This window comes from Pseudophryne corroboree, chromosome 12 (assembly GCF_028390025.1).
Source record: "Pseudophryne corroboree isolate aPseCor3 chromosome 12, aPseCor3.hap2, whole genome shotgun sequence".
Taxonomy (NCBI): Eukaryota; Metazoa; Chordata; class Amphibia; order Anura; family Myobatrachidae; genus Pseudophryne; species Pseudophryne corroboree.
The window spans coordinates 140,673,930-140,688,708 of NC_086455.1; the positions used below are offsets into that span (position 1 = coordinate 140,673,930).

Consider the following 14,779-nt stretch of genomic DNA (forward strand, 5'->3'; position numbering starts at 1 on the left):
CACTGCAGCCATTCTTTACCATATACCCAATAAAGCTGACACTCTTCTGACACTCTTCTGGTGAATACCGCACAGCATAATGCACCATGGGAGAGGGTGGCACAGAACATTGCACCAGGGAAGGATGTAAGCCACATCCTGAATCATAGAATACTGAAAGGTCCTTGTCGCCGGAATTGTCTGATTATAGAGCGCAGTCAGATACATAGGGTTTCTCCTCCTTACTGTTTCTTTTCCGTTTTTTCTCATTATCATTCCCTTTTTATTCTCTCCTTTATTATTCTGTTTGTTATTCTCTTTCCTTATTTGATCATTTTGCTCCTTTTCCTTACCTCCCATTGTCAGTGAATTGTAAAGCTGGAGACACCTTCCCTTCTCAGTCTCCTTTGCTATCTGTCTGTTCTATGTATTTCTTATTCAGCGCGTGGATGTTCTGTATGTTTGCAGTAAGTGTTACTAGTCCCATGCCAGCACTTTTCCTGCTCTGTCACACCTCTCCCGCACTGCACCTTAACACCCCTCTCCAGTCACCTCTCTTCCACACCTCCCACACTTTCCTTATCATCATCACTTACGTACAGTCTAGGAAATAAAGCCACCGGCAGCTAGTGCTGCTTACATAGCAATTGTCAGGCATCATATTGTCAAATCATCCTGCAATCTCACACGAGAGCCACAATAATGCTCTCATTATCATTTATCATGCAGTAACCTAAGTGGCTTTGTAGTGATTTAATGATTTATGGATGAATGACTTACTGGCTGGGGGACATACTGTAAATACTGTATCACCAGTAACATTCCAGAATGCACCAATCTCATGAATTCCCTGTTGATGTGTGTGTACATTTGGTGGCGGTAGTCAGAGTACTAGTGTGCACTAGTGGATTCTCCAGATGCATTGTGTATCAGTATGTACAGCCGTACTCATGGTTATATGGATGGAGTGGAGTTGGAGCGGAACGTACATGGCCCCAGCTGGTGATGTGGGTCGGTAGCGGTACATATATAAGCAAGCGGTATGTTTTGGTAGCAAGTACCTCTCAGGGCCTCATGCAGGGGGCAGGATATGCTATACATCATGGATGTGATACATCCTGCCACTTATCGGGTACATACTCGCGATTATAATGCTGGAATATGACTAGATTTGCGATTAAAATGGCAAAGGATAGCTCTTCGGAAAACATCTGTCCTTTGCAAAGAAAGGACTTCCGGGTTTTTGGCCCAGGAGCCCTTCTGGGCACGAGCAGTATAATGTGCATGCCAAAAGAATGCGAAAAGAAGCCCATAGGCTTCTATTGGGCAACGCCAACTAAAAATGGCATTGCCAACCATGCCTACGCTCTGGAAAGTACTACATTCCAGAGCTTGGTACATATGGACACATTTCCATATGTACCAAGCTCTGGAATGCAGTACACAACTCTGAGAAAATGTCAGTTGTTTTCTTTAATTTTTGCCCACATATTCCTGTTAGAGCATCCTGCCCAGGGTCTCTCTGGAGCTACAGTATGTGGGACACGTCCACGTTCCACTGTGGCACTCTTACACAGTGACAAAATGACACTGCATGCAATGAAAACCAAACCAGCAACCATCTTGGTAAAGGTCGGATGCTTCCTAAAAGGAGCATCATGGAGGTTTTCAACTACATATTCAACTACAGTAGCTGAGGTAAAATACCGGGGTTAATGGCATGCCCAGAGCTACAACATTATTAGGTAGGTTTCCTGCGCAGGAAACCCATGGATAACACTAGTTAGCACTTAGATTCGGGTTAAGTGCCCAGACTCTATGGGTTACTCCATGCGATAAGGCCTAAAGGATGCACTCAATGCAGATTTTTCCTCTTAGCTTCTGCAGCTACAAGGGAAAATCACTGTTAAGTGCACCCTCTGTAGCTTACTGCATATTGTAGCATCATGGGAAAATCATAGAGGACCATCTGGAACAGCTAATCTTTGTCTAAGCCGTGATATATATGGCTAATTTTCATACATTTTAAAATAGTAGATATCTTCAATGAGCATAGTACAGTAGCTTATGCAAAAAGCCGACTCTGGGGGGAATGTGACCGGCGTGAGTTTGTAAAAGTGAAATATTTTTGAAAGCCAAAATCAGGGTGGTTTCTCTGCAGAATCGATTCTTTAAAAACTTGTATCCTATCACATTCCCCTCTCTGTGCGGGTTAATTGCTGACCACAAATGTCCCCCAATAATACGTTTTCACGCTCTAATGTCCATATGTAAAAATGACCTGCTCGTTCTGTGTCACCCCACTGTAAAAACATGCAGACTCGAGTTAACGAAGGATTGGGGATTTTAAAAATCTGTCACATAACGCAAAACATTGCTGTACTATTAGTGGCGCCCATGTGGATCTCCGATTAATACTGGAATGGTTGTCATCATGGCCGTCGAGAGTGGGGACGGGGTATGTTCCAAAAGAGGAGGCATGGTAAAACCCCCTACAAAATGTGAAAAACAACACACTGTTCAGCCAGCACTGATTCCCCCCATCATGCAGTGAGTGAGAGGATACTGCAGCTACTCAGTGACCCTCGGGAGACTAGCACACAGTGACCCTCGGGAAACTAGCACACAGCAGTGTGTGCTAGTCTGGGGAGAGTCTCCTCTCTTTTCCTGCCCAATGTGCCCATTCCGCAGTGCTGCTAGATAGCATCAGCAATAGTGGACAGGTTACAGGTAAGAGGTGTTATGGGGGTACATACTTGAGCCCTCCAAAAAGGCTGAGCCCGGTTAAAGAGTAACTCCCCCCTTCTCTGTGCCCCTGGCTGTTGTTATGCAGGGGTGAGCTGTTGGCCCATGGTCGCAGTAAATACTTTGCAACAAGTACATAAGTACGTTTAAAAAAACGTACGAGTTCGGACCGAGTCCCGGAGCACCGCCCATCTCGCAAGCCATTACATCCGGCCCCAGATTTGTTTTCAAGGGAAGTGGGAATAATATATGTGACACAAAGGTATTTTAGGGCTTTTAAGCAATCTCTGTGTATTGTGCAAAAAAAATTTTTTTCAATATGTTCAAGGCACAATACTGGGTATAAGTGTTAATTGCTGAGGTCATTAGATAGATTTACATTATATTAGGCATAATTTAATGAGGTTAATCCCTAGTAACATTGCTGAAGACCTTACAGAAATCAACCAAATAGTATCATAGACCAGAGTTCCCGACTTCAGTCCCCAGGGTCCCTTAACAGCGCATGCATTACAGATCTCCTAGTGGATGCACAGGTGTAGTCATCACTGGCTGACACATTTTAAAATATCCACAGGCGTTAAAGTATCTCACTTGTGATACTGAGGAGATCTGTAAAAATGCATTGTTAAGGGTTCTTGGGCAAGTCCAGAGTGGGGCAGATGGGACTACAGCCCAGGCCTCCACATACAAATAGGTCCATCATCATGACTGTATAATGATAACCAGCCTCCCAGCTGGCCACACGGCCATGTATCACAAACATTAAAATTATATTTCTATTTTCCTCACAAAATGGTGCAAAATGGTTTTCTACTTTGACATATTTATCATTTTTACTTACTTTTATATTCTCCTCTCCTGGAGGAGGTCAGAGGGGAGACACTGCAGGACACTTCAGTGGGCAGGGCTGGCCTGTCTCATCACGATGAATTTAGGCATCAGGCCACCACCAGGCACAACATTATCGGTCGTCCCCCATCATTTCACTGCCCCCTTTATGTTGGGGCCTCCTGACTGTCAAAGCAGCACCAACCTCACCCCTCTCCCTCCTCCACCACCACATTTTACTGACCATGGCCCCCTCCTTGTTCACCAGTGACAAAATAAAACAATGAAGTTATAATGACGACAATATACTCTTGATAATTTTCAGGCCCATGCGTTTTGTACACCAGCTCTGTCTTTGAGGACTGGAGTTGGGAAACACGGTCATAGACTGTTCCAGCATACAGAGACATCTGCAGACCATGGGGTGAATTACACCCTGTAAACAAAAATAGTACTAGATTACTTCACAACTTTAAATTATAATTTAACAATTTCTTTTTAATTGATTCTTCAGACCAGAAAAATACACCTGGACACGGAAGAATGGCGAATTACCCTTAACCGTAACCACCGATCAAAACAGCTTGGTGTTTCAAAACCTCAACAAAAGTGACAGCGGCACCTACATTTGCCAAGTATCCAACATTATGGGGATTTATACCACAGAATACAAACTGGATGTCAATGGTAAGAATGGGACGTTGATGCTTTGATTATTACTCATAGGTAGGCATCCATATTGTTTTGTTTTGAAACTTTCTAGAATTGCCAGAAATGTGTGTGTGGTGAAGTGTTTGTCCTGTGGGTTACATAAATATAATCACCATGGCTTTGATGTATCAAGCAGTGAAAAGACTGGAAAAGTTGACCCGTTGAGAAGTTGCCCATAGCAACCAATAAGCTTTGAGGTGGCATTTATCAAGTATAGACTATAAAATGATAGATATATACTGGTTGGGTGCTATGGGCAACATCTCCACTCTTCACTGCTTGATACATTGACCAGTTGTTTTTATCCAGTCTAGTAATGTAGAATAATGTAACGTTTTAATATGTGAACCACATACCATTGGCTTGATGGTTTAGCAGCCATCCTGTCTGATATGACTACCTGTGTTAAAAAAAATTGTTATTTACTGGATGGAAAACAATTCAGTCATGACATATGTCAACTACATTCACAGTAAATAGATTTTATGGACATATTGACAGACTCTTAAAGTGCACCTCTCTGCCATAACAGGTGGAGGCAGCCATTTTGTAGGCTACGCCAATAAATATGATGATGCATCCTATAAATTCAATGGCACCTGCTGTTAGGCGCCGGGGTCCGCTCGGCCGTGCGGCCCGGCGCCTAGCAACCAGGGACGCCGTGCGCGTTCAGCCGCCGGCTCCCTGGCAACGCTAAGACGCCGGGCGCACGGAGCCGCTCTGACCTTAGCAACGGGGACGCCACGTTCAGCCGCGTTCCCCGTTGCTGGGTCTATTCTCATTACCCTGATTATGTGCTGGCCGTGCAGCATGCAAGCTGCACGGCATTTCTATTTGATTGTCCTGTCTGGATCCTGATTGGAGGGTGCCTGAATAAAGGCACCCTCAGGACTTCTTACAGACGCCGGTGATAGCTTCCTGTTTGCCTGTGTCTGCTGCAGAGAGTTCCCAGTCCCGGTCTTTTCGGTTGTTCCTGTCCTCAGAGATCCTGTACTCGGAAGTTACCATCTGTTCCTGGAGTCTGACCGAGCACCTTTAACATCTGGTGGTGTCGTGAGTCGCGGCGCAGCCGTGTGTTGCGGCTTGTCCGCTTCTGTTTATTATTTTGTTTAATTGTGTTCTGGAGCTTTGCGGAGGATTCCGCTTCCACAGATCCACTCTGGTGTCCGGCGGTGCCGGATAGGAGTGTCGGATCAGTGGATCCTTGGTTGTCCTTTTTCCTGGCGGCTAGTCCGCACATACCTTTTGATTTAGTTAGTTAGCTTGTAACCCCTGGCCTGGTTGCTTAGTCAGAGGGCCCCTTGTTATCACCCTGTCTCGGACTTCCCCTTGTCTCCCATTAAGACCTGCGGGGGCATCGGGGTTGGGCAGACATAATCCGCCCTTCGAACGCGGCTGCCATGGGCTCAAGCAACCATAGTCTCGCAGGGGATTTCTGATAACACGGGCGAGACAACGGAGTTAGGGCGCCAGGGGTTACTAGGCTATCCAGCTCCCACAACCAGCTTATTTTCCTGTACTCAGATCCCTGCCATAAGATCTCCTCCGGTCTGGAGTACAGGAATACTAACATTATCACCGGCCTACAAAAGAAAAGATTTAACTTACAGTAAATTTTTTCACTTTTTAGTTGGGAGATTTTTGTCGGCCTTATGAATCCCACCGGTGTTGGGCCAAACCCTGGCCAGCTTCTTGTTAGTCAGATTCAGGAACTTACTCAGATGGTTCAGGATCTGTCCCTCCGGGTGAGGTCACAAGAAGATCTGTTACGGACTTCCCCGAGGGTCATCCCTGAACCAAAAATGCATCTGCCTGACCGTTTTTCTGGGGATAGAAAACAGTTTTTTAATTTTAAAGAATCTTGCAAACTGTATTTTCGTTTAAGACCAGTTACCTCAGGTACAGAGGCTCAGCGGGTTGGGATTATTATTTCTCTACTTCAGGGGGATCCTCAGACCTGGGCTTTTGGTTTAAAGACAGACGATCCGGCCTTATCGTCTGTAGACGCCTTTTTAAAATCTTTAGGGCTATTGTATGACGACCCTGATAGAGAGGCGTCCGCAGAAAGTCAGTTGCGTGCTCTTAGACAGGGTAGGAATCCCGCAGAGAATTATTGTACGGAGTTTCGCCGTTGGTCGAACGACTGTGGCTGGAATGACCCAGCCTGCGCAGTCAGTTTCGCCTCGGCTTATCGGAATCTATAAAAGACAGTCTCCTCCAGTATCCCGCTTCTGAGACCCTCGATAACCTCATGGAGCTATCTATTAAAATAGATCGTCGGCTCAGAGAGCGGAGGGCTGAAAAAGGGGCATCTGTCGGGTCCTCTCCCTGGGTTCCTTCCATTCCTGTAGACATAGAGGAGCCTATGCAGATTGGTCTCTCCAAATTGTCTCCGGAAGAAAGAACCAGGAGGCAAAATTATGGTCTGTGTTTATACTGCGGAGGTAAGGGACATTTTGCCCGTAGTTGTCCAAACAAGTTGGGAAACTTCCTGACCAAGTGAATTGTGAGGGGGTTCACTTTGGTCTGCAGCTCATCTCCTCAAATAATTCACTGTTGGTTCCTGCTAAAGTTTCCTATGGCAGCCTCTGTTCCTCGGTCTCTGCTTTTGTGGACAGTGGAGCTGCAGGAAACTTTATGGATTTAACATGGGCCAAGGCCTTAGGTATTCCTCAGCTAACCTTAGGTAGGTGTATCACCATGCATGGTTTAGATGGGAGTCCTTTATCCAATGGGGTTATTTCTCTATGTACACCTCCTGTTTTGCTCTCGGTGGGAGCTCTGCATTCTGAAAAAATTGAGTTTTTCCTTACCCATTGTCCAGCAGTTCCTGTGGTTCTGGGTCATCCTTGGCTGGCCTTTCATAATCCCGTCATTGATTGGCAGTCTGGGGAGATCCTACAATATGGTACCATCTGTGATAAAGAATGTATTACGCTTCCTATCCGAGTAGCTGCCGCCAGTTCCGCACATATTCCTGGGGAATACCAGGATTTTCTTGATGTGTTTTCCAAGGGCGATGCGGATATTTTGCCTCCCCATAGGCCTTATGATTGTGCCATTGAGTTAATTCCTGGTGCCACGTTGCCTAAAGGAAGGTTATATGCATTGTCTGGTCCTGAAACTGTGGCCATGAATGAGTATGTGAAAGAAAGCCTTGGGAAAGGGTTTATCAGGCCATCTAAATCCCCTTTAAGTGCAGGTTTCTTCTTCGTAGAGAAGAAGGATGGTTCACTCAGACCCTGCATTGACTTTAGAGCTTTGAATAAAATCTCAGTAAAGAATACTTACCCTCTGCCGCTGATCTCTGTCCTCTTTGATCAGCTACGTTCGGCTGTTATTTTTTCTAAGATTGATCTTAGAGGAGCATATAACCTCATCAGAATCAGGTCAGGGGATGAGTGGAAAACGGCATTTAGTACTCAGTCGGGCCACTATGAGTATCTGGTCATGCCATTCGGCCTATCTAACGCTCCGGCAGTTTTCCAGGATCTCATTAATGATGTGCTCCGTGAGTTTCTGGGAAGATTCGTCGTGGTCTATTTAGACGATATTTTGATATATTCTGACTCCGTGGAACAACATGTTACCCAGGTGCGTCAGGTGCTAAAGAGATTACGTGAAAATCACTTATATGCCAAGCTGGAGAAGTGTGAATTTCATGTCACGGAAGTATCCTTTTTAGGGTACATTATTTCCCCTCGGGGATTCCGAATGGAACCAAAAAAGCTCCAAGCCATCCTTAGTTGGGCGCAACCCACCAATTTAAAAGCAATTCAGCGCTTTTTAGGGTTTGCAAACTACTATAGAAGATTTATTCACTCTTTCTCTGACCTAGTTGCTCCCATTGTGGCACTTACTAAGAAGGGAGCAGATCCTACCAATTGGTCATGTGAAGCGGAGTTATCTTTTCAGGCCTTAAAACAAGCCTTTGTCTCAGCCCCTGTCCTTAGACATCCCAACCCAGAATTACCTTTCATTATTGAGGTGGATGCCTCGGAGGTTGGAGTAGGGGCTATCCTTTCTCAGAAGGATCCAGATTCCCTTGAGTTACATCCTTGTGCCTTTATGTCCAGGAAATTCTCATCTGCAGAATCCAACTATGATGTTGGTAACCGGGAATTGCTGGCTATTAAATGGGCTTTCGAGGAGTGGAGACATTGGCTTGAAGGAGCTACCCACACCATTTCAGTTTTGACTGATCACAAAAATCTTCAATACATTGAATCGGCTAAACGACTGAATGCCCGACAGGCTCGTTGGGCTTTATTTTTTACTCGTTTCAAATTCATTATCACCTTCAGACCAGGTTCCAAGAATACCAAGGCAGATGCCCTGTCACGCAGTTTCCTTCCGGTTCAAGACAACAGTCCTGTTACTCCCATACTTCCGCCTTCAGTCATTCAGGCAGGTCTCACACAGGATGTATTTTCCCAATTAAAGCTGCTTCAACATCAAGCTCCGGGAAATACTCCTGCTAGTCGTCTTTTTGTTCCTGAGTTTTTGAGAGCAACTGTTTTGTCGGAATTTCATGATAGCAAAGTTGCAGGGCATCCGGGAATCGCTAAGACTTTGGAATTAGTATCCCGCTCAGTATGGTGGCCTGGTCTTTCCAAAGACATTAAAGAGTTTGTTTTTTCGTGTCAGGTCTGTGCACAGCATAAAGTTCCCCGTTCTTTGCCTATTGGTCAACTTATGCCCTTGAAAGTTCCTCTTAGGCCATGGTCGCATATCTCCATGGATTTTGTGGTGGATCTCCCTCTGTCAGCCGGATGCCGAGTCATATGGGTGGTAGTGGACCGTTTTAGCAAGATGGCCCATTTTATTGCTCTTCCCCGATTGCCATCTGCCCAGGGATTGGCAGTCTTGTTCCTCCGTCATGTTTTCAGACTCCATGGGTTACCCACTGATATTGTTTCTGACAGGGGTCCACAATTCATTGCGCAATTTTGGAAGTCTTTTTGTGCTTCATTAAAGATGAAATTATCGTTAACCTCCGGCTATCATCCACAATCCAATGGACAGACTGAGCGAGTTAACCAATCTCTAAAACAATATTTGCGTTTGTACTCGGCCAAACTCCAAAATGACTGGTCTGAGTTTCTTCCATTGGCGGAGTTTGCTTATAATAATGCCTGTCATTCCTCCACCAATGTGTCTCCATTTTTTGCAGTTTTTGGTTTCCACCCCAGAGCTAATTCATTTTTTCAACATTCCTCTGTCTCCTCTCTGGCCCTGACCTCTCATCTTAAACTTATTTGGAAAAAAGTGCACCTGGCTCTCAGAAAAGCAGCTTTCCGGGAAAAAAATTTTTCTGACAGGCTCCGGCGGCCGTGCACTTTTAAAGTAGGAGACAGGGTGTGGTTGTCGACTCGCAACATCAAACTTCGACAAACCTCAGCCAGATTGGGTCCTAGATATATTGGACCATTTCTCATTATCAAAAAAGTCAATCCAGTTGCTTTCCGGTTACGTTTACCAAAAACTTTACGGATCGGAAATACCTTCCATTGCTCATTGCTTAAACCATATGTTTCGTCCAGCAGATTTCCTCGTAAAAAATCTCAGGGGAGATCACCAGTTAATGTACAGGGTCAGCAAGAGTTCTTGGTTGAGAAGGTTCTCGATTCCAAGTTGTCCCGGGGTCGGCTTTATTTTTTGGTGCATTGGAGAGGTTATGGGCCAGAGGAAAGGTCGTGGGTCCTGGATGAAGACCTTCATGCCCCAAAGCTCAAAAGGGCATTTTTTCGTGAATTTCCTCGGAAACCTGGCTTTAGGGGTTCCTTGACCCCTCCTCAAGGGGGGGGTACTGTTAGGCGCCGGGGTCCGCTCGGCCGTGCGGCCCGGCGCCTAGCAACCAGGGACGCCGTGCGCGTTCAGCCGCCGGCTCCCTTGCAACGCTAAGACGCCGGGCGCACGGAGCCGCTCTGACCTTATCAACGGGGACGCCACGTTCAGCCGCGTTCCCCGTTGCTGGGTCTATTCTCATTACCCTGATTATGTGCTGGCCGTGCAGCATGCAAGCTGCACGGCATTTCTATTTGATTGTCCTGTCTGGATCCTGATTGGAGGGTGCCTGAATAAAGGCACCCTCAGGACTTCTTACAGACGCCGGTGATAGCTTCCTGTTTGCCTGTGTCTGCTGCAGAGAGTTCCCAGTCCCGGTCTTTTCGGTTGTTCCTGTCCTCAGAGATCCTGTACTCGGAAGTTACCATCTGTTCCTGGAGTCTGACCGAGCACCTTTAACATCTGGTGGTGTCGTGAGTCGCGGCGCAGCCGTGTGTTGCGGCTTGTCCGCTTCTGTTTATTATTTTGTTTAATTGTGTTCTGGAGCTTTGCGGAGGATTCCGCTTCCACAGATCCACTCTGGTGTCCGGCGGTGCCGGATAGGAGTGTCGGATCAGTGGATCCTTGGTTGTCCATTTTCCTGGCGGCTAGTCCGCACATACCTTTTGATTTAGTTAGTTAGCTTGTAACCCCTGGCCTGGTTGCTTAGTCAGAGGGCCCCTTGTTATCACCCTGTCTCGGACTTCCCCTTGTCTCCCATTAAGACCTGCGGGGGCATCGGGGTTGGGCAGACATAATCCGCCCTTCGAACGCGGCTGCCATGGGCTCAAGCAACCATAGTCTCGCAGGGGATTTCTGATAACACGGGCGAGACAACGGAGTTAGGGCGCCAGGGGTTACTAGGCTATCCAGCTCCCACAACCAGCTTATTTTCCTGTACTCAGATCCCTGCCATAAGATCTCCTCCGGTCTGGAGTACAGGAATCATAACACCTGCTAGTGCCCCCCACTAAGTGATGTTCTATTGAATTGCTATGATGCATTCTCTGAAAATTTATTTAGGCAATAAAAAACTATTTGCTGTTGACAGGTTTCACTTCTTCAAAAAGGCCCACGTATATAAATGTAATGCCAAGCTCACCAGGGTACCGATTGCTATAGCAATTGCTCTATCGGTGAAAATCAATTCACAGATATCAGTTGTAATAGTTGCTGGATGAGGTTTGCCATTTTCCCTTTGATTCTTACGTGGTAAAATCTGTTTTATGCTTTAATAAATGTAGTTCATAGGTAGAAAATTGCCAGCACATGCTACAAATGTGTCCTCAAACACTGTGGCTCTAGTCACTGCAAATAGCCCTTCATGGCCCGCCAGGTCCCGGGGAACTAGGCCACGTTTGGCGCTTTTTTTTCTCTCAAAATGTGCATCTTATTGACATACATAAAACAACTGTAAGCGACAGAACTTCATTGCTAGCTTACACTGATCAGTTTGATGAGAGACATTTGTACATCTGTGTGTGAATGATTTTGATTCTACTATGATGCCGTGGGCACGGCTTTTTCTCATGCCAAGTTTCGTTGTGCTTTATCTGTGAATTTGTATTTGTTTAAAACAAAGGGACATATGTACTAAGCCTTGGAGAGATAAGTGGAGAGAGATAAAGTACCAACCAACTGGCTTCTGTCATTTTTCAAACACAACCTGTAACATGACAGTAAGGAGCTGATTGTCTGGTACTCTAAATTTCTCCAATTCATCTCTCTTCATGGTTTAATACATATGCCCCTAATTCCTGTGCAGTTAAAATTGCAATCACTTTGAGTGGTGTTTCGCTGCGTTGCAAATATGATGCAACATGTAATGAAAAATACTATATTACAAGTCTCAGGGCGGCTCAATTGTGCCGGGTGTCTGCACCATATGATGTATGTACACAGTGAGTATTGGGACACATCTCTAGTTTAGGTTCTTGGTGTGGAACACCCACAACTCAATTATAACATTTCTAATGCAGCCAGGCACCGGGAGCAGTAAGACCTACCTATCTAGTGAGGTCATCCCATGCTAGCCAATCCCATGGAGGTCAGAACCGATCATGGGATGACCTCTTCAGCCATGTAATGAACTGAAAGGAATGCAAAACAAATATCAATCAATCTTACATTTATCAATATAAGGGTGTATTCAATAAGAGTCGGAAACTGCCGTCTTGTCAGAAAGACGGCAGTTTCCGACTGGAATAGGTCGGAAGGGGTTCCGACCTATTCAATACTGGAAAAAAAATTCTGACAAGTCGGAAAGCCCGACTTGTCGGAATGCTGTCGGAAAGCAAGTGGATCGGCTGAATATCAGCCGATCCGCCTGCTGCTGTCGGAAACGGGGCCAAATCCGACAGCTTTTGGCCCCTTTTCGGACAAACTCAATCCGACTTTAAAACAAGTCGGATTGAGGTGAGGGGACGGGGAGCGGTGCGGCGGGCTACAGGGATCGGGTTTGAGAGGTACCTTGATGGCCGTCCCCTGGCCAGGTACCTCTCTCCCTGTAGTGCCTCCCCCGCCATGCAGACATCACCCCCGCTGCCAGCTCCGGCCACCGATCTCCGCTCCCCCACCGGCCGCCACCCTGTTCCCCCCCGCCGGCCGCCGTTCACTGTTCCCCCGCCGCTGCTGTCAGAGCACAGCGGCAGGACAAGACACAGGGAATGGCCAAATCCGACATTCGGATTTCGCCGCTCTTTGAATAGGGGTTGTTGGGTCCATTCTGACAACTGTATGTCGGAATGGACAAATGGCCGTGTCGGGTCTCAAAACTGAATTTCAGTAGCTGTATCTAGTCATCCTGACCACTGGCGTATTTAATGGGTTCCGGATGTGCGGTGCACACGGGCCCCACACTGCACACCCTGCACCCATATAAATATACCTACCTTTCCAATGTCTCCGGAGTCCCGCAGAGCAGCAGAAACTACCTAAAAAGTGGTGCGGCAGCCATTTTCCCTATGATTTGTGCATGCGCAATAGAGAAGTCCCCTGGAACAAGGTGTGACTGCCAGAGATCTGGGCATGCACCGTAGACTCTGGAGCAAAGCCAGAGTCTACAGCGCTCAGTGCGCTCCCAAAGAGGAGCCTGCATATGGGCCCTCTCTCTTAAACCGCCCCTTACTTTTAGTACTGTATAATGAATGAATAATGGTCCTTTGTCTTGTGTCTCTGCTTATGACCAACATGGATAATATCTTTCAGAGTCTCTGTCAGCAGTAAAGACTGTGATCTTTCCTCAGTTTTCAGCCCAAAAAACAAACAAAAGAGTATAAACCTCTGTCACACCACTGAGAGGGTGAGACAATTACAATAAGAATACAAAAGGACAGGATAATGTCTGTGTAATGACAGATTCCAGACAATCGCTTAATTCCTGGTTGGTTTCTGCTTCAGAGTCTTATCGCAAGTACAAGGTCGGACCTTCTCTGTTTCGCAGTTCTCTATTCCCAGTTTGTTCTTTATCTCCAGGCCAGCTTCCCCTTTTCATTTCACTCTCCCTCCGTCTGACGGCTTTCTCCCTCCTCTCGCTGATTTCCATCAGCTCCCTTCCCATCTTGGTCTCTTCTCAGGAAAGATGGCGTTTTAGCATCCAAAGCACAAATCTGCATATACCGTACAGCCTTCTACTGTAGTTACCAGATCCATCTCTGTAACCGGTGCAAGCCTCATCCCGACATTACCCAATTACCAATCAACAACCCAACAATTTAATAAGAAATTCAGTTTTTTTTTTTAATGTTGTATAGTATCTTTTCAGTCATTTGTATCCTGCACTAAAATGATGCCAGTTCTAATTTCTCCTGATCCGTTTAATTGTAATGTTGCCTGGTAATTATCATTCTTTCTCATTATCTCTTTTTAAACTAATTATACTGCCATCATTAGCCAAACAAAGACTCAAAAGACAGAGAGTCTGAATGAGCAATCTCCCTGAATATTCATAAGTTTACAAACAATCTTATCATAAGAGGTTACATAAAGATCAGGAAGAAATACTTCTGCAAACGTTCTAGCTATGATGGAGTCATTAAATGCAAGATTATTAAATAATTATTTAATTGGATGTGTTAATTAATGGTAAACATGTCTTACTCATTTCATATATTTGATTGGAGAAAGAAGACGGTAAGTAATATTTGTACCTGTCCCTTAGGCACATAGAGATGGTGGGAAAGCAGAGTGGGCTTCGGTTTCAGTCCTTTGGTGGTCACTGTTACTGTATCAGTATCTATAGAACCATACTGGACAATTCTCAATGTATAGCTGAAGGTCTAGTCCCTGCTATGACTATTATTTAAGGGTACCTTTAACCCCGTTTTGCTATTGATGCTTTTCTCACCCCTGTGCTGCACCTATTTTGGCACTTTGGGAGCCAACCATATTTCAACATCAGTATCAGTAAAATACTTTAGTTTGCTCATACTTCCTGAAAGGGGTTCGGTATGTGTGACCAGCAGATGGGATGCCAGAGGTCACAATACCGATGCCGGCATCCCGATCTTTAAAATCCTGACAGGGGCGTGGTAAGTATGCTATCCCCTCTCCTCTACCCCCTGAACCTAACCCTACCTTCCGGCAGCCTAACCCTAACCTCCCCCCTTAGTGCCTAACCCTAACCCCCCCTCCCCGCATCCTAACTCTAAGCCTTCCCCATAGTTCCTAAACCTAACCTCCTCCTGGC

The 14,779-nt window shown here is 45.9% G+C and overlaps 1 protein-coding gene across 4 annotated transcripts in view; it reads left to right on the plus strand.

The window, feature by feature from the left end:
• CADM3 (cell adhesion molecule 3) overlaps nt 1-14,779 on the plus strand; it is a 456,644-nt gene that overhangs the window by 423,796 nt on the left and 18,069 nt on the right. For all 4 annotated transcript variants that reach the window (XM_063948089.1, XM_063948090.1, XM_063948091.1 and 1 more), the window contains one exon: nt 4,070-4,242. In XM_063948089.1, the coding sequence (XP_063804159.1) occupies nt 4,070-4,242 (173 nt within the window). The remainder of the gene's footprint in view (nt 1-4,069; nt 4,243-14,779) is intronic.